We start from the raw sequence: 20,548 nt of genomic DNA on the forward strand, positions 1-20,548 counted from the left end.
CTCCCCACCCCAGGTGGTATGAGTCACACCCTTGTCCACACTTGAACGGGGCACTTGATTGCGTGTCCTGTAACTTTCTGTCTCATCTGTCTTTTCTCAGCCACCAGCTCCCAGAGATAGGGCCTGTGTGTCACAGCCTGGCCTAGAGTAGCCACTCAGTGAATGTTTGCCCATGAATGAATGAAGGATTGTATCCATGTTCTTCCACATGTTACCTTTAGTCTCTCCTGGCAGGCTGAAAGCTTTACAAGGCAATAGGAAACTGATTTCCTTTTATCCCACACGTACCCTGCTACTCTGTGCAGTACTCTTCATATAGTAGGTACTCATGTGCTGATTAGCTGCTTTCCTGTGTTCTCTATGTGGCTTTCTCCTGCTTGTTTCCTCCCCAGAACTCTCTGCAGTATCTGCATTCCTGCAGCATGGGCTGCCCCAGATAAGCAGCAGGAGCCCCGAAAGCCTTGCCTTCCTGTCAGATCGCCAGTATGTGGAGGGAACTGCTCGCCAGAGACAGTACTGCATCCTGCTCCTCTTCTACCTGGCCTACATCCACGAAGACAGGTCAGTGTTCAATGCCAGTGGCTGGCAGTGCATCCTGGGACCCACATCTGTAGCCCAGTTTAGTTCAATAAATATTCACAGAGGCATCTGCTCCAAGCCTGGTGCTGGGCACTGGGGACACAGAGATAAGCGAGAAATGGGTTGTATTCCTGAGGGGTTCACATATTGGAGGAGGGTTAAGGCAGGGGGTAAGTCACAGTGTTGAGAGCAGAGGCCTAGAGTGCTAATGAGAATTTTTCAGTATCTTTAAAAAGTATTGTTTGTGCATAGAAAAAAATTTTTAATGGTTTACTTTGGTTTTAAGAATTACTATACAGGAGCACCTGGGTGGCTCAGTTGGTTAAGTGTCTGCCTTCGGCTTAGGTCATGATCCCGGGTCTTGGGATTGAGCCCTGAGCCCTGGGGCAGACTCCCCTCTCAGTGGGGAACCTGCTTCTCGGCTCTCTCTCTGCCCCTCCCCTCTCTCTGCCCCTCCCCTCTCCCTTTACTCCTCCCCTCTTCTACCCCTCCCCTCTCCTTGCCCCTCCCTGCCACTTGCACTAGCTCTTTCTCACGCTCTCTCTCTCAAATAAATAAATAAAATCTTTCTTAAAAAATTACTATACAATTTAAGGGGCACCAGGGTGGCACAGTCCGTTAAGCATCCAACTCTTGGTTGCAGCTCAGGTCATGATCTCAGGGTCCTGAGATTGAGCTCTGCACTGGGCTCTGTGCTGGGCGTGGAGCCTGCTTAAGATTCTCTCTCCCTCTCCCTCTGTCCCTCCCCAGTCTCTTAAAAAAAAAAACAAATTACTGTACAATTTATTAAAATTTCAAAATCAAAGACTATTATTCCTTAAGCTTAAAAAATAATTTTATTGAGGTAAAATTCACATAACATAAAATTAATCATTTTAAAGTTAACAGTTCAGTGACATTTAGTATATTCACAGTTATGCAACCACCACCTCTCTCTAGTTCCAAAACATTTCCATCACCCCAGAATAAAATCTCATACCCATTAAGCTTTCACCCCCTGTTCCTTCTCCTGGCACCAACAATCTGTGTTCTGTCCTTATGGATTTATCTATTCTGAATATTTCCTATAGATGGATCATAAAATAAATGACTTAGCAGAATGTTTTTTGAGACTCATCCAGTTAGCATAATATTTGTAGCACATACCAGTACTTCATTCATTTGCATGTGGCTTGTTTAGATGTTCCAGCATCATATGTTATTTCTATCTTTGAGTTCAGTTTTTTGTTTTTTTAAGATTCCACATATAAGTAAGATCATAAAGTACTTTTCTTTCTCTCTCTGACTTATTTCACTTAGCCTCATGCCCTAAGGTCAATCCATTTTGTTACAAATGGCAGGATTCCCCTTTTTTATGGCTGAATAGTGTTCCCATTGTGTGTATGTACGTATCACATTTTCTTTATCTGTTCCTCCACCAATGGACATGTAAGTTTTTTCCATGTATTGGCCGTAGTAAATGGTGCTGCAGTGAACATGGGGGTGTACATATCTTTTTGAGTTTGGATAAATACCCAGAAGTAGAATTGCTGGATCATATGGTAGTTCTGTTTTTAATTTTTTGAGGAAACTCCATTCTCTTTTCCATAGTGGGTGCACCAATTTACATACCCACCAACAGTGCTCATGTGTTCCCTTTTCTCCACATCCTTGCCAACACTTGTTTTTTCTTGTCTTTTTGATAATTGCCATTTAACAGGTGTAAGGTGATACCTCATTGTGGTTTTGATTTACATTTCCTTGCTGATTAGTGATGTTGAGCATCTTTTCATGTACCTGTTGGCCATCTGCACGTTTTCTTTGGAAAAATGTCTATTCAGATCCTCTGCCCATTTTTAAATTGGACTTATTTTTAATTTTTTTTTTAAGATTTTATTTATTTGACAGAGAGATATTGAACACGAACACAAGCAGGGGGAGGGGCAGGCAGAGGAAGAAGCAGGCTTCTCACTGAGCAGGGAGCCTGACACGGGACTTGATCCCAGGACCCGGAGATCATGACCTGAGCCGAAGGCAGATGCTTAACCAACTGAGCCACCCAGGCGCCCTATTTTAATTGTTTTTTTGTTTTTATTATTTTTTTTTTTACTATTGAATTGTGTGAGTTCTTTATGTATTTAGATATTAACTTTTTATCAGATATATGATTTGCAAAAATTTTTCTCCCATTCAATAAGTTGCTTTTTCATTTTGTTGATGGTTTCCTTTGCTTTGCAGGAGTTTTTTAGTTTGAGGGGCGCCTGGGCGGCTCAGTCGGTTAAGCCTCCGACTCTTGATTTTAGGTTGGGTCATGATCTCAGGGTACTGGGATCGAGCCTCATGTGGGGCTCTGTGCTCGGCGCAGAGCGTGCTTGTCCCTCTCCCTCTGGTCCTTCCCCCTACTTGCTCTCTTTCCCTTCTCAAATAAATAAATAAAACATTAAAAAAAAAAAAAGAAGCTTTTTAGTTTGAAATAGTCCCCTGTTTTTTGGGTTTTTTTTTTTTTGCTTTCAGTATAAGATCTAAAATAATCATCCCCAAGACCAACATCAAGTAGCTTACTGCCTATGTTTTCTTCTAGAAGTTTTATGGTTTCAGGTCTTAATTCATGTCCTTAACCCATGTTGAGTAAATCTTTGTGTATGGTATAAGATAGTGGTCCACTTTTATTTTTTTTTTCCATGTGGCTGTGCAGTTTTCCCAACAGCATATATTGAAGAGACTATGCTCTCCCCATTGTATATTCTTGGCTCCTTTGTTGTAAATTAATTGACTATATATGCATGGGGTTATTTCTGGGCTCTCTGTTCTGTTCCATTGGTCTATGTGTCTGTTTTTATGCCAATACCATACTGTTCTGATTACTGCCCATGTGATTCTTTGAATGTTTTGTTTAAAAATAATGTAAATATGCAAGTAAAATAGTTGGGTATAAAGTTAAAATAAAATACATTTCCATACATCTGCCAGCATTAACTACTGTTAGGTGCCTTGTGTGAACTTGTCTATGCATCAGCAAACACACATATGCTTCTTTTTTCCAGTATACAGAATGGGGTATTATATAAGGTCTTCAATTTGCCCTTTAACCTAACAATATATCTTGGAGATCTTTTCATGTTAGTACATGTATTAATAGGTCTACCTCATACTTTTAGTAGCTGTATAATGTATAAATTATACCTATCATCCATTTTATTTTTATTTCTTAAATAAACATTTTACTTTGGGGTAGTTATAGATTTATAGGAAAGTTGCAAAGAATACAGAGAATTCTTCACTAATTTTCTCCTAATGTTAACATAACTATGGTACATTTATCAAACTAAGATACCAACCTTGGTACATTGGTATTTTTTCCATTTTTTTTTATTGTGGTAAAATACACAAACAAAATTGACGTCTTAGCCATTTTTAGTGTACTGTTCAGGGGTACTAAGTACATTAATATGTACTTAGATTTTGTAAGTATATGTAGCATGCTCTTTGTGCAAGGTGGTTTTGTTACTTGGCGATTCAGGTTCTTTCTCCTAGGAGTTGAGTTTGTCTTTTTGTGCTGAGCCCAGGGGCAACCTCTTCTTGGCTCCTGGCACTCAGTAGGCTCTTAATGAAAAAGCAACTTATTGAATGGGAGAAAAATCTTTGCAAATCATATATCTGATAAAAAGTTAATATCTAAATACATAAAGAACTCACACAACTCAATAGTAAAAAAAAAATAATAAAAACAAAAAAACAATTAAAATTACATTAATATGGTTGTGCTACCATCATCACCATTCATCTCCAGAACTCTTTTCATCTTGCAGAAGTAAAATTCTGTACCTGTTGAGTAACTCTCCATTTCCCCTTCCCAGCCCCTGGCAACCACTATTCTACTTTCTGTCCCAATGATTTTGACTACTCTAAGTACTTCCTATAAGTAGAGTTATGCAGTATCTATCTTTTTGTGACTAGCTTATTTCACCTAACACAGTGTCCTCAAGATTCATCCATCCTGTAGCATGTCAGAATTTCCTTCCTTTTTTATGCTGGATAGTGCACCATTGTATGTATATACCACATTTTGCTTATAGATTTGTCCATCGATGGACACTTCGATTGCTTCCACCTTTTGGCTGTTGTGAATAATGATGCTGTGAACGTGGGTGTACAAAGAGCTCTTTGAGACCCTGTTTTCAATTCTTCTGGGTATATACCCAGATTGTTGGATCATCCGATAGTTCTGTTTTTAATTTTTTTGAGGAAATGCCATGCCCTTTTTCACAGCTCTGTACTATTTTACATTCCCGCCAATGATGCACAAGGGTTCCGATTTCTCCACATTCTCGCCAACACTTGTTATCTTCTGCTTTTTGACGGTGGCCATCCTAATGGATGTGAGGTTATTATCTCATAGTTTTGATTTGCATTTCCCTAGTGATTATGATGGTGAGTATCTTTCCCTGTGCTTATTGGACATTTGTATGTCTTCTGTGGAGAGATGTCTATTCAAGTCCTTTGCCCATTTTTGAATCAGCATGTTTTGTTGTTATTGAGTTTTAGGAGTTCTCTATTTACTCTGGATATTAATCCCTTATTAGATACATGATTTGCAAATATTTTCTCCCATTCTGTGAGTTGCCTTTTTACTCTGTTGACGGTGTCTTTTGATGCACAAAAGTTAAAAACCTTCATCAATCGATTTGTCTGTTTTGGGGGTTATTATCTGTGCCTTTCTTGTCATATCAAAAAAAAGCATTGCCAAATCTGATGTTGTGAAGCTTTTGCTTTATGTTTTCTTCTAAGAGTTTTATAGTTTTAGGTCTGGACTCATTTGGGGAATATTCTTTTATATCATGTTAGGTGAGGGTACAAAGTCATTCTTTTGTATATCCAGTTTTGCCAGGACCATTTGTGGAAAAGCTTATCCTTTTCCCCCATTGCATGGTTTTGACATTCTTGTTGAATTTCACTAGTTTTTCCTCTACTGTCCCTCTTCTGTTCCAGGACATTATGTTGTATTTAGTATTACCCATTTTAAAACGTTTAATTTTTTTAGGAACTTAATCTGATGGGTGAGAGATACACATGGTAGAAAATTCACAAGGTATAATAGGGTATATGCCTTTTGTATTTTACCAAAAAAAGGTCAGTCTCCTTCTCACTCCTGTTGCCGTTACATGTGCAAGCACAGACGAATCCCTTCCCCAGAAAGTAGCCCACTGAACACATCAATGTTTAATGATAAAAAGGAGTGGACTGGTGGCCAAAATGGGACTCCTAAACCCCCAGAAGTAGCAGCCTTCTCTTTAATAGTGCTAGTCTAGTTGGCAGACACTTCACCTCCTAATTGTGAGTGAGGAGTCTCTGGCCCCTAACAGGGCCTTGTATAAAGCATAGAACCTTGTGCTATGCGTGTATGGCAGTGTTTTGTAAGTATATGTAGCATGCTCTTTGTGCAAGGTGTTACTAGGCCATGGACATGCTGGGGCAGAAGGACAGAAGGCAGAGGGAGGATGTGGCAAGGCAGGATAGCCATTTCTGTCTTTTTCACTCAGGCTCTCTTTGGTCAACAGGTTTGTCTCAGAGACAGAATTGTTCGTGGCTGTGCAAAGTTTCCTCCTGTCTCTGCAGGAGCAGGGTGAGCGCCCTCCACTGGTGGTCTTCAGAGCCTCCATCTATCTGCTTGCAATCTGCCAGGACAAAAACGGAACACTAGATGAGGTATGGACCAAAATGCCTGGGGCTCTTCCTCCTCCTGCTGCACCCCTTTACATCATGGCTCCTTGAGAGACCATGACAATATTATAGAGAGAAGGTAGGTGGCAGAGAGAGATAGAGAGGAAGAGAGGGAGAGAGAGAGTCTTGGTGGAATGGGGAGTGGGAGGGGGCTGACATTCAGATTTAATGAATGCTCTCAGTAGTCCTGAGAGGTAAAGATTATTATTTCTACCTTTTACAGGTAAGAAAATCAAGACTTGGGTTAAAGTAACTTTCTCTAGGTCACACAATTAATTGATGGTGGAGCCAGGACTCCAATTTAGACTTAACCAACTCCCAAGGCTCTTTTCTTAGTACAGCCTCTGGTTTGAGAAGGAGAGAAATGTGAGGTATATCCTTCTGTTAACAGTTTATCAAACAAGGTGGGTTGCTGGGACGCAGAATATTGTTAGGCTGATCTTGGATCGTTTTGACAGTGGTTGTGTGTATACAAGTTTTCTCTTTCCAGATTCTTTATAAATTCTTATGGGTCAGGACTATATCTGATTGATCACTAAATCTCTCGCCTCTTTCATTGAAGATTGCTTCTACTCCTCAGATGTGGACACTTCAGCTTCAACCTAGGGATACTCTTTCTTCACTGACTAATAACTTTGCCTCCTTTTTTTTAAGGATTTTAAAAAATTTATTTAAGCAATCTCTACACCCAACATGGGGCTCAAACATGACCCCGAGATCAAGAGCCACATGCTCCTCCAACTGAGCCAGCCAGGCACCCCGTCTTTTTGATTACTGTTGGGGCAAACATGTTGTAAGCAGACCTGGTTTAATTTGAATGGAAGCAGAAAGTTGTAGTTGGAGTGCATGAGTTTTCAAGTAAGATAGACCTAGATATACAGTATCCCATTGTCTCTTTTTTGATGATATTTGAAGCCATTGGTGATCATTGCCTACTATTAATTCATTAGGGATTGCAAAATAATAACACCCTAATTCTGGCATTCACTCTTTGTTTATTAACTGGGATACTTGCATAAAAGGAAACTTCCTTTATCAACTACTCAGTTACTCTAAGTGGTAGATTATATAGGAAGCATAGGTTGAATGTTTGATTCTTTCCCTTTTTTTTAAAAAATTTTATTTATTTATTTGAGAGATAGAGAGATAGTGAGAGATAGAGCATGAGCAGGGGAGAGAGGAAGAAGGGGGCACCTGCTGAGCAAGGAGCCCAACACGGGGCTCGATCCCAGGACCCCGGGATCATGACTTGCTTAACCGACTGAACCACTCAGGCACTTCTGATTCTTTCCTTTTAATTACAGTTTTTACAAGAAATGAGTTGGTTTTCTAGCATTCCTCAAAGGGGACCAAAGAGATTTTTTTTAGTGTCATTATGAATTCATGGATTTAAAAATACTTGATGTTTTGATCCACTGTAGTTATTATCCTTTTGAAGCTCCAATTGTCCTATCGTTGGTCAGTGGGAGCCTAGAAGGGTAGCTCCTGAGTCCTTTTGACACAACCCTAGTAGTCTTTGGCAGAGTTTGGGTTTTCTACTATGACAAGATGCTTTAAGCTTGTATACACTTCCTGCTCTCCCATTTGCTCTTGAACCTACCCCAGTTAAGCTTTCAACGTTACCACATCTCTGAAAATGCACTTATTAAAGTCACCAGTAACAGATACATGACTAAAGCCAGTAATCAATATTTGTCATTATCTTACTTGACCAATCAACAGCATCTCTTTTCTTTGAAACATTGCCATTATTTGGCATCTAGAATGCTGTGTGCTCCTGATTTTCCTCCTACCTCTCTGGCAGTTCTGTCTCAGTGTCTTTTGCTGATTTTCTCTTATCTCCCTGACCTCTAAGTGTTCTAGTGCCCCAGAGCTCTGTCTTTGATGCCTTTCATTTCTCTTTAAATTTATTTCTTTGGTGATCTCATATAGTCCCATGGTTTGATTCATGGCTGAATTAAAAAGGATGACTCTGGCTTCTAGGACAATAGACCAAGAGGGTACAAGGTGGAAGTGCAGAAACCAGTTAGGAGGTTATAGCAATAATGTGGACAAGAAATAGTAGAGGAGGTGGTGAAGAGCATTAACTTCTGGATATATTTTGAAATGGAGCCAATAGAATCTTGATGGATCGATCAGTGTGAAGTGTAAAAATAAGAGAGAATAAAAGGATGTTTCCAAAGATTTTGGTTCTGACGGAGGCCAAAGAACTGTTGTATTGAAATACTAGAGGGAGTGAGCTGGAAAGTAGGGGGGTGGTGGTAAAGTGGGATGCTTGAATTGGGATTATTAAGGAGCATGCCGTTCTTGGTAATGATGAAGCCTAGGGGCATGACCACGGGCATGACCGGCTGAGGCAAGTGGAGGAGATTAGAAGGGAGAAAGAGAACTTAGAGGCCATGTTTTGGAACTAGGGAGGTGGGAGCAAAAATAGCCTCAACTTGAGAGATTGTAGGCAAGACAGGTTTTTGGAAGAGGAGCAAAGCAACAAGGTGAAGGGAATATTCAAAGAAGAGGCACAGGACAAGGAATTTGCTGAACTGTGAGTGAGTTCTAGAGGACACTGTGGAAGGGTTTTGGGAACTAGGAATGAGTGGGAGATGGGGACGGAAAAGAGCATGTTTTGAGCCATATGGGATGATCTGAAATTTCTGGGCTTCCTGAGGTGACTAATGTAAATAGGAGAAAAGGACATGATAGGAATAGTCCTGATGGCTTCAAGACTAATAATGGTGGTAAGATTGGATTTGGGGGGCCTTTCTCCATATCTAATGGTGGTGGTGTAGAAACGTAGAAGGAGCCCATGGAGCTCCAGGCTTTCTTTCTAGGGTGTGAATCCATAAATGATGTATAACATTGTTTTGCATGTTTAAAAATTATATATAAATGGTAATATATAATCACAGCTTGATTTTTAACTCAATTCTGTTTTTCTATTTTTGTGTATTATTCATTCAGGATTTTTTATTGTGGTAAAATACAGAAATAAGATTTATCATCTTAACCATTTTTGGTAAACAGTTCAGTGGCATTAAGTACATTAGTATTGGGCAACTACCGCCACCAGTCATGTCCAGAACTCCCTTTATCTTGTAAAACTGAAACTCTATACCCATTAAATAATAACTCCCCAATGTGGATTGACCACTTGACATGTGTCCGGTGCTGTCTGGGCTCCTGTCAGGGTTGTGGTGAATCAAACATGTTCCCTGATCTCAGGGAGCTCCAGTTTGGCAGGAGAGACAAAAAGATCCTCTACAGGCAGGCAATAACAGTGCTCTCCTGGAGCTGGAGGACTACTCAAGAGGTATGAAAACACAGAGAGAAAGAGATTGTATCTGATTATGGCATCAGGAGAGGCTTCATTGAGGAGAGAATTAAGATACAGAAATGGGCAGTTTCCCAGTCTATCCCTTCAAGGAAGAAAGTCTAGTGTATGTGCCTTAACTAAGTCATTTGACAGACAGACTGGAGAGAAGCTCGAAAGGTAGACTTAAGTCTTTAACAACATGCTCAAAAATGAAATTAAGGAAACAATTCCATTTATAATAGCATCAAGAAATAAAATACATTGGAATAAATTTAACAAAAGAAATATACTTCTGATCAGTGAACATTATAAAACGTCATTGAAATTAAAGACCTAAATAGAAGCAAATAGAAAGACATCCTGTGTTCATGAATCAGAAGACTTAATAGCCACTTAGAAGATAAAAAAAAGTTCTGGGATACAATGTACATTATACTGACTATAGCTGATGATTCTGTTCTGCATATTTGGAATTTGCTGGGAAAGTAGAGCTTAAAAGTTCCAATCACAAGGAAAAAGACTTTGTAACTTGTGAGGTGATGGATGTTAGCCAAACTTGTGATCATTTTACAATATATACATTTATCAAATCATTACATCGTGTACATTAAACTTACACAATGTTATATGGCAACTATATCTCAATAAAACTGGGGGAAAAAGACTTTATAGTGTTCAAATGGCAATACTCCCCAAATTGATCTATAGATTCTACACAATCCCAATCAAAATCCCGGTTGTCCTTTCCTTCTTTCCTTCTGTCCTAAAATTCATATGGAAATGCAGGGGGCCCAAAATAACCAAACAATCTTGAAAAAGAAGAATAAAGTTGGAGGGCTCACACTTCTTGATTTCAAACTTACTACAAAACTAGAGTAATCAAGGGAGATGCTGGAGACCCAGGACCCGGAGCAGCTCTGAGGTGGTGAATAATAGCTCTTCAAGTCTGCAATAAAAAAATGGCCTCAAGGGGCGCCTGGGTGGCTCAGTCGTTAGACTTCTGCCTTTGGCTCAGGTCATGATCCCAGGGTCCTGGGATCGAGCCCTACATCGGGCTCCCTGCTTGGCGGGAGGCCTGTTTCTCCCTCTCCCACGCCCCCCGCTTGTGTTCCTTCTCTCGCTGTGTCTCTGTCAAATAAATAAATAAAATCTTAAAAAAAAAAATGGCCTCCAGTTTACAAAAAAATGAGAAAGAAACAGAATGAAAAGCGTGAAAAAGTAGAAGAGGCAGAGCCTGAAACGTTTGTGGCAGAAAAAGTACTGGACCAATGTGTAATGAATGGGAAGGTGGAGTATTTCCTGACGTGGAAGGGATTTATAGATGCTGACAGTACTTGGGAACCTGAAGGAAATTTAGATTGTCCAGAGTTAAATTGAAGCATTTCTTAATTCTCAAAAAGCTGGTAAAGAAAAAGATGGTACAAAAAGAAAATCTTTATCTGACAGTGAATCTGACAATAGCCAATCAGAGAAGGAAAGAGATGCTGCTGATAACAAGAGGCTTTGCCAGAGGTCTTGATGTGAATGAATAATCAGTGCTACAGACAGCAGTGGAGAATTCATGGTTCTCATGAAATGGAAAGATTCAGATGAGGCAGCCTTGGTGCTGGCAAAAGAGGCAAATATGAAGTGTTCTCAGATTGTAATTGCTTTTTGTGAAGAGAGACTAACTTGACTTTCTTGTCCAGAAGGTGAAGCTCAATAATTGTTTGTGTTGCTTTTTTATATATGTTTTTATATATACATTTATGTGTGTATATATATGTATGTATGTGTGTACATATGGGCCTTGGTTTTTTTATTTATCAGTATGAAGAAATAACATTCTAGTGAAAAACCAGTTTGATAGGTTCGTTTTGAAGTAGTTGGAGTTCTTTTGCATCTAATAGCACTGGTTACTTTGAACAAATAAAAGCTTCCTGAAGTTGCTTCCTTTATCAGAAAAGAATATTTGAGACCATGGTATATTATTCCCCTGCATTCAAGAACACCTTTTCTAAATGTTGGGGGAAGTCTTCATAGTCGTTACTCAATCAGAATTTGTGTTTAACTCCCATATGCCCAAGGACCATTCTGGGTTTTTTGTTTACTTGGGTTTTTTTGGTATATATACATAAAATTACATACGTAAATGGTTTCCTTCCCTCCCTCCCTCCTTTCTTTCTTTCCCTTCCTTCCTTCCTTCCATTCATTCGTTCATTCGTTCATTCTTTAACATTTACCAAAACAAAAAGCATTTCATAACCAAGGATAGGCCCATGTTTCTGGGATGCCATCATTTTCAGCACCCTAAAAAATAAATCACTTGGGGCGCCTGGGTGGCTCAGTCATTGGGCATCTGCCTTCGGCTCGGGTCATGATCCCAGGGTCCTGGGATCGAGCCCCACATCGGGCTCCTGGCTCAGCGGGGAGTCTGCTTCTCCCTCTCCCTCTGCCTCTCCCACTGCTCATGCTCTCTCTCTCTCTCTCTGTATCTCTGTGTCTCAAATGAATAAATAAAATCTTTAAAAAAATAAATAAATAAAAATAATAAAAATAAAAAAACTAGAATAATCAAGACTGTGTTTCTGACATAGGGATAGTCATCTAGATCAATGGCATAGAATTGACAGTCCAAAAATAAACCCACATATTTTTTATAAGGATGCCAAGACAATTTAGTGGGAGAAAAAATAGTCTTTTTAACACATAGTGCTAGAACAACTGCAAAAGCATGAAGTTGGACCCTTATAGTATACACAAAATTAATTCAAAATGGATCAAAGACCTAAATGAAACAGCCCATACTATGAACCATAAAACTCTTAGAATAGCATATTAAGGATTAAATTTTGCTATATGTGCAATGGGAAGAGCTAGGTTTTTGAGGGTTAATAAATGATTCAATACACATGCCCTTTGCCCCCTTTGTGCCAGGTCCAATGCCAGGTGCACAGATGAATCTGCATCAGTCTGTTCCCTCAAGCAGCTCAAGTCTAGTGTGGGAGGTAGACACCTACACTGATCATTACAACACACCATAGAAAGTGTCATTATAGAGCTGGGTTTCTCAGCCCTGGCACTATTAACATTTTGCACAACATAATTCTTTTCTGTGGGAGGCTGTCCTGTGCATTGTAGGATATTTAGCGGCATCCCTGCTCTCTCCCACTAGATGCCAGTAGCACTCCCTAAATCAAGAAAATAACAAATGTCTGTAGACATTTCAAAAAATCTTCTGGGGGAACAAAATCACTCTAATTTGAGAACCACTGTTGTAAGATAAGCACAGTGAGTTTTCTTCTCACCGGAGGGCACTGGGATGAGCTAGTGAAGACGTCCTGGAGCACTGAGATGCCAAGTACATTTTTCCCAGTTGTGTCTTGGCTATGTTTGTTGGGCTGTCTTGGGTCCTCTGCAAGATTTATTTAGTCCCTTTCTTTTCTTTCTTTGTCTCCAGGCTGTGGTCAGTGCCATCAGAAAATTTTTAGAGGACATCCCTGACCTGCACCTGGTTTACATCCACCATCCCCTCCTGCTCAGGTTCTTCCTGTTGTATCCAGAGCTGATGAGTAGGTTTGGGCACCGTGTCCTGGAACTTTGGTTCTCCTGGGAAGAGAGCAGCTATGAGGAGCTGGATGATGTCCCCTCTGCTGGGCAGTCCCCTCTTCCTACTAGCTTAACAGCCCTGTTCCACATGCTCAGAAGCAGCCCCAGCATCCTGCTCATTTTGCTAGTAGGTAGACCACTTACTCATTTCTACATTCAGAGATGGTGGGTTCTCTCTCCCTGGGAGTTGGTTTACTGAGGTCAGGAGGCAACTGCAGTTGCTTCTGCCTGCCTCTGGATTTATTGCTGTTTCCATGTGAATGGGAGGTCCTTTGGCTAGCAGGTGCCTGGTTTCTATGAATCCATACTCTTTTCTAAGTCTAATGGAGGTTTGCTAACTGAGAGATCTGTCCGTCTGTACTCCTCAGGGGATAGAACTATGAAATGCTGACCCCAGTCACCATTCCCTCTCACCTCCCTGTCTTCTCTCAAACAGATTATACTAACAAGGGTTTAATGTCAGAGGAGACCCTTGGGGCATGTTAATGGAGATGGCTGATTGTAGAGGGACAGGGCATTTTTTTTGCCATGACTCACAGGATAATGTTACATGTGCAACACACTCACTCGGGCAAACCCAGAATTGTCAGAAATTCCAGTGCTTTTTTTTTTTTTTTTTATGAATTAAGACATTTCCTATAATTCCTATCAGGTATATCAGAGAAGCCAGCTAGCTGCCTATCGTCTGCAGTTTCTAATACACTAGCTTTAGCTCCATCTTTTCTTCATCCACTCAAGAAAGCATGTTGGAAAATAATGAGAGTGACATTATTTTATTGTAGAGGTAACTCCTGTAAGTTGTTATCTATTTAAAAAAGAAAATCATTTGGACCATTTGACACCTTGTATTTAGTGAGTGATTACTAGTGGTAGGTGCCAAACTGACTTCAGCATAGGAGACATTTAGTTTAAAACCACTGTTTTCAATGACATAACCCATTAGGGGAGAGTGGGGATTCCTTTGATGTTCTTAATCATCAGCAAACATGATTTATTGAGTGTTTTTTTTATTGGACTGACTTTTATTAGAGTGATTGTTGTAGAAATAACACCTTCATGTTGTATACCTCACTTCCTTAAGCACATACTTCTGCCCATATTCACACACACATGCACACGCTCCCCCCTCAGACTTTAATCTTCACCTTCCATCCCTGCGATCTCTTATCTTGGGAGGTCACATGTGTTGGCTTGATAGGGGCTGCATTCATGCTTTGGCTCAAATTCTTCCTTGAAGGAGGAAGAAAGGAGAAGGAATGGGTTAAAAGTAAAACATCAGTTCATAGAGGAGGAAGGCAAGATGGGTGCCAGGGAGAGTAGCAATGGACAGAACGAAGATAACTGGATTTTCTTTGCTAGATGAAGCATTCAGGGTTAGTTTCTCACACAGAGTAGGTTGCTGACCTGTTGAATTAGGGTTCTGGACAGAAGTCTCTCTCAAAAAAAGCAGACCTTCTGATAGAGATATTTACAGCATTTTTTTTTTCTTTTTAAACAAACGAAGAGATAGGTTTAGGGAGATTTTTCCATAAGTCACAAAAGTTGAGATTAAAACCCAGATCTTGGCTCCCTGTGTAATGTTCTTCCCAATAAACTGAGCTAACTCTCAGAACAAGAGAGAAAACAACCCTGATCCAGTGTTCCATCAAACAGGAGAGCTGTTTATTTGAGCAGCGGGGCTATAGGGAGGAACTGGACCTAGAGCCTGCTGCACGGGCCAGGGAGAGAATCAGACACAACAAACCACTAATACCTGTCTTAACAGTGTGGCAGTAAAGGTCAGGCAGAGTGCTTGGGTGGCAGGGAGGGCAGAAAGGTGTCATATATGTCATATATTGCAAAGGATTTGACAAGTGGAAGTGTTGGGGGAGGATCCTGCCAGGACAGCACAGCAGCATGCAAGCGCTTACTGTAATTCAGGGACAGTGAGTGGTCTGGTGAGGTTTTGGAGCATGAAGGGTATGTCACAGGAGTTGGGGTTGGAGAAGGATAAGGAGGAGCAGGTTTTTAGAGGCCTTGATTTTAGTTGTTCACTTTTTCTTTTCTCATACATTTATTTGGTACTTACTAGGCACTAGGCATTGGGGATGCAAAGATAATTCAGATATGGTTGGTCCCTGCCCTTGAGGGAATCACAGATGCTTGTTTCATATGTCACCTTGTAGAGACTTCTAAAGCATCCCTGGAAGGAGAGAATCAAAGAATAGTGAGGCTAGAAAAAAAATCTCAGATCATGACACTGGACTATGGGAGTGGTAGGAGAGTCTAAGTCCCTATAGACTTACTTCTGGTTGCTCTGGTTGTCTTCTACTGGGACCCAGACTCTCACTGGTCCCTGCCTTCCTAACCCTTTCCATGTTCATGTCCTTCCCTTTACAGCCAAACTCCTAGAAGTCTCAAAATTGTCATCTCTTACTTATTGCTCCACCCATGGGCTTTTGCCTCCATTGCTACTTGAAACCATTCTTACCAGGATCAACAGCAATGTTCTTGTGACTAATTGCAGTGGACTTTTTGGTTCTTATCTTACATGACCTGTTATTATTTGATGATTGTCCACTTTTTACTGACACATTCTTGGTTTTGGCAATACCAGCTCTCTTAATTTTTCTCTTACCTCTTTTGGCACTTCTCCCAGTCTCTTTTATAGTTTTCTTTCTGGCTAGTGCTTGAAACTTGATGTTCCTCAAAGTTTTGTCCTAGGCTCTCTTTTTACTCAGTGTCTTCTTTCTGGGCCATGTCAATAATTCTCATGGATTTGGTTGCCTCCTGCTGTATGCTGACGACTCAACTCTGTCTCCATCTGTGACCTTTCTCCTGAGCTCCAGACCCATATAGATAACCATCTATTTGACATTTCTGTCTAAAATAGAGCTCATTATCTTCCTCCCCCAAGTTTTCTTTCTTAGTCTGGGTCTTTCTAGGGTGGAGATCCCTCCCTAGATGAAGACTATCCTAGGCCACTAGCTTCAAGGAGTGTAAGTACTTAAAGGAAACAAGAGAAACATGAATCTCAAGAGAGCACATCCTTAGAGAGACCCTGTCTCCGGCAAGCTGGAGCAGGTACCCCACCCTTTGTTGTGGTGACACAGTTTCTGTCCTTGAATGTGAACCACCCTCACGACCCTTCCTTCCTGGGCAGAGAGGAAGGAGCCTTGTGTTTTGCTGGCCTAGAGTTCAACAGGAAGGCTCTATCCTGAGGGCTGGAAGCTACATAGAGACCTAGGAAGATGAAGACTTTTTTTTTTTTTTTTTAAGATTTTATTTATTTATTTGACAGAGAGAGACACAGCGAGAGAGGGAACACAAGCAGGGGGAGTGGCAGAGGGAGAAGCAGGCTTCCCGCTGAGCAGGGAGCCCAATGCAGGACTCGATCCCAGGACCCTGGGACCATGACCTGAGCCGAAGGCAGACGCTTAACGACTGAGACACCCAGGCGCCCCAAGTGAAGACTTTTCTGAGCTTCATTTTCCTTGTGTATAAAGTGGAGATAACATGTAGATAAATATATAGGAATAATATGTGGAGAGAATATGTAGGGACACTCTTGCTGTCCTGTACACAGTAGGCTATCATTCACTGATCGTTGACGAACTCTGAATCAGAGAGAGAATGGTAATCTCAGAGCAGCTTATTGAATTGCTCAAGGTCATATAACTAATAAGGGTCATGACTATTATTGGAGCCTAAAAGTTAATGAGCTTTTCACTAAATTAGATCCTGGAAACATCGGTGGTGAAAAAGAATAGCAAGGAACAACTTTGCTGTCTGTTTATATATGTAATTCTTGACATTTCTCCCCAGCTTCTAGCCACAGGAGGGGAAAAGAGTCTAAAAATAGGTGTTGGTACCAATTTCTGTTTTTGGTATGGGTAATTAACAGCTGAAAACAAAGCTTTTAATTGCCACTCTTATCAATGGGTGGTCTTTCATGTAGGTTGTTTAAATGTGAAAAACAGTGATGTCCCAGAAGCTCTGTTTGTTCCCTCCTTAGCCACATCACCCTACTTGATCCAACCGCATAAAATTCTGGACAGCTCTGGGCAGGAGAGACTTCAGAGTGGGCCATGTTCCATCCAGAGCCTTCCCCACTGACCCACGCAGTGGGGTGTACCCCTTCCCCCCAACCTCACCCCACCCTGGCATTCACCATAGTCACCAAAGGCTGAGTAGCCCTCTTCCTTTTGGACTGTTAAAATTTAACTCAGGGGGGGCACCTGGGTGGCTCAGTCATTAAGCGTCTGCCTTCGGCTCAGGTCATCATCCCAGGGTCCTGGGATCGAGCCCCGCATCGGGCTCCCTGCTCTGCTGGGAGCCTGCTTCTCCCTCTCCCACTCCCTCTGCTTGTGTTCCCTCTCTCTCTGTGTCTCTCTCTGTCAAATAAATAAATAAAATCTTTAAAAAAAAAAAAATTTAACTCAGGGTTCTGAAGGACCAGCTCTCTGGTTAGGCAGCCAAGTGCTGGTGAAGGAGCAGGATCAGGAAATTGTTTTGGCTTTGGGTCCTGTGACTTTGGGCAAATCATAGCCACTCTGGGCTTTAGCCTCATACCCTGTAAAGTAAAAGGGTTGATTTACATGAACTGAGAGTCTCTCTAATCCTCCTATTCTGTGGTCGTCTCCTTCCAGAGATGTTTTCTGAGTCCCTCTGAGGTGACAAAGACAAACCTCATCCTTGTTTTTCATTAACTCTTAGTATAGTAGAATTTACAGTGCCACTGCTGTCTTAATCTGCCTGTTTCCTCATTTGAGAAATTAGGGTAACCCCTACCTAGAAGAGTTATGAAGATACAGATAATATATCAACAAACATACAGCTACAGTTGGAACACATCACAGTACCTGACATTATTAGTCCCTAATTGAGCAACTGCTATTGATTTATAGTTGTTTCTCTGGTCGCCGTGGACGTTTGTGAAGAGCCAAGCCCAGATGCCCCCGTGTCACCCAGTGATCACATCTGGAGTTGTCTGGCTGGGTGCCCTGTAGCCATGTCTTTTTGTGTGTCAGCTGTCCTCCCTGGAGAGGGAGTCTGTGAGTGACCTTGGATTCGTAGCACCAAGCATGTTAGCCTGTCCAAAGGAATTGGCTTGTTTGAGCTGGTAGGTGCCAGGAGCTATCAGTAGGATAGTCTCTGGTGGGGCTTCTGACTGCCTTTGCCTTTAACATATACTCATTAAAATTAATCTGAAAGCAAATAAAAAGCAGTGTCCTTTCCTACCTTCTGAACCCAAGGCCTTTACAGCTTGGGGCAGAAATAGCCAGATGCTATGGAAGAGAAGGGGCCTGACCTGGTCCTTGCTTCCCTTCCTGTGCCCCGAATCTGTCCTAACCCATCCTCTTCCTGCCCTGTGACATCTTCATCCCCCTCTATTTTCCTCCCTTAAGGCACATTCAGGTCCCCTGTCCTGAAATAACCTCTTCTTGACCCTAAAACTTATATTTGTCAGAGAGAGGCATCCTGGAAAGTAGAAAGAGCTTTGGGCTTGGAGGTAGGAGATTCACATCTTAGCTGTGCCACTTACTGGCATGGGTGACCTTTGGCATACCACATAATCTCTCTGAGTCTCTGTTTCTTCCTATTTAGGATGGACCTGTTCAACAGACTAGTACATAACAGGTGCCAAGTAAGGGAGCACTCCCTTCCCCAGGTTTTATGACACCATCATCCTGGGTCCTTCCCCAGTCCCTCTCTTTTTCACTGTTTACCTGTCCCCAACCATGATGTCCTCTGAGCTCTGGCTTCCTTTTCTCCTGCTCAGGATCTCATCTATTCCAGCCCAGTGGACACAGCCCGGAAAGTACTAATTGTCCTAAGGACCTTTTTGAGGAAGAATGAGGATGTCGAAGTGGGTGGTCTCATCCGAGGCCACTTCCTGCTGATCCTACAGCATCTATTGGTGGAACATGGGGCCTCTCCTTCAGGAGGTCAGTCTGGAGTTGTCGGGGGCATGTTTTTACCTGAAACTCAGGAGTGGGCATCTCTGCCCTGATGAGGTCTGCTCCAGGAGAAAGAATCAGAGTTTTCTCTGCAAAATAAAAATCAGGCCAGTGTGGCATCAGGCTAAACTTTACCTCCTTGCTCTCATCAGAGAATGAGCACTCAACATATTTGATATATGTGTGTGTGCGCGTGTGGAGTGCATGTGTTTATGTTTAATATTTCTGTGTGTTTAGCATAGGCGGGTGTGTTCAGGCTATGCATGCATGTCCCCACCCTGCATGGTGTGTGCTCAGAGCTGTTTGTCACAAGAATGGTAGCCTCCAGTTGGGGAGAAGAAAGCGGGAAATAATAGGGGAGGCCAGGAAGGCAGCAGCAGCCCGCAGTGGCTGGGAAGGGGGTGGATCTGAAATGTGTTAGAAGCTGCCAGTGAGATCCAGAAGCATAGTTTCCAAATCTGGAATGGGACTCCCTGGAGTCAAAGAAGTTTGATGTTTGGTACAGTTTAAAGACACTGAAAAGGTTGGCATTTGGCTTATCTTTTCCTATTTTTAAAAAATTAAATTTTAAAATTTCCAAGCAATTAAGAGGAAGTGGGAGGAGAGCTATGGTTCACTTGATCCAGTCCTGACTGAGGATGGAAGTTTGGAGGTAGATTTAAGGGTGTCTGGAGGAGCTGAGTCCTTCTTTTTCTGGGAAGGATAAGTCATATCTAACTGATAATAACGTATAAGAGCCATGAGATTTCGTGGAAACATAGTTGAAAAAAGTGGGCATTGAACTCAGATTTAGGTTCAAGTCCTGGCCCTGCCACTAACTGGCTGTGGGAGCTTGGAGAAGTCACTCAGCCTCTCTGAGCCTGTTTTCTTAACTGCAAAATGGAAATAATCCCTATTTCACAAGGGGGATTAAGTGAAATATTAAATTTCTGGTACCCAGCCTAGAGTTGGCACTCAATATGTCAGTTGCTCCTGTTCCCAAGGAAGAAGGCAGGAAGTAGGAGTGAATCCCAACAAACATTTACAGTGGGGTAGGGTGTCTGTCTGACCTTGGGGTGATGTGAGTATTAGGTCTCCTGACCAGCCCTCCTTGTTCCTCACAGCCTCGGGGAACCTGCCATTGCTCCTGAGCCTCCTTTCTTTAGTGCATCTGAAGAACACGTCAGAGCAAGAACTGGACAGTATGGCCATGAAGCTTCTTCACCAAGGTGCTTGGGCTTGGGACAGTGCCTGAGGGCCCAGGGCTGGTCATGCTCCTTTATTCCATCATTCAGCCCTTTGGAAGAAGCTAGTGGGTCACTGTTCCTGTGAGCTTCTTGCTATGGGACAGCAATGGCTTTGAGATCTTTCTCTAGTTGTACTGTGAGAGTGTTTGGGAAATGAAACAAAAACAAAAACAGGACACTGTGTGTGATAGGCACAGCTCTGGAGT

The 20,548-nt window shown here is 41.7% G+C and overlaps 1 protein-coding gene and 1 pseudogene across 1 annotated transcript in view; both read left to right on the forward strand.

Annotated features, from left to right (window-relative positions):
- Positions 1 to 20,548, forward strand: part of MEI1 (meiotic double-stranded break formation protein 1) — a 58,320-nt gene that overhangs the window by 17,978 nt on the left and 19,794 nt on the right. The window contains exons 12-17 of the mRNA XM_081819010.1: positions 14 to 69; positions 342 to 561; positions 6,117 to 6,264; positions 13,029 to 13,304; positions 18,939 to 19,104; positions 20,220 to 20,324. Coding sequence (XP_081675136.1) covers positions 14 to 69; positions 342 to 561; positions 6,117 to 6,264; positions 13,029 to 13,304; positions 18,939 to 19,104; positions 20,220 to 20,324 — 971 coding nt within the window. The remainder of the gene's footprint in view (positions 1 to 13; positions 70 to 341; positions 562 to 6,116; positions 6,265 to 13,028; positions 13,305 to 18,938; positions 19,105 to 20,219; positions 20,325 to 20,548) is intronic.
- On the forward strand, positions 10,775 to 11,294 carry LOC102738271 (chromobox protein homolog 3 pseudogene; annotated as a pseudogene).

The sequence above is a fragment of the Leptonychotes weddellii genome, chromosome 5, assembly GCF_054177405.1.
Source record: "Leptonychotes weddellii isolate Sample4059 chromosome 5, ASM5417740v2, whole genome shotgun sequence".
NCBI lineage: Eukaryota > Metazoa > Chordata > Mammalia > Carnivora > Phocidae > Leptonychotes > Leptonychotes weddellii.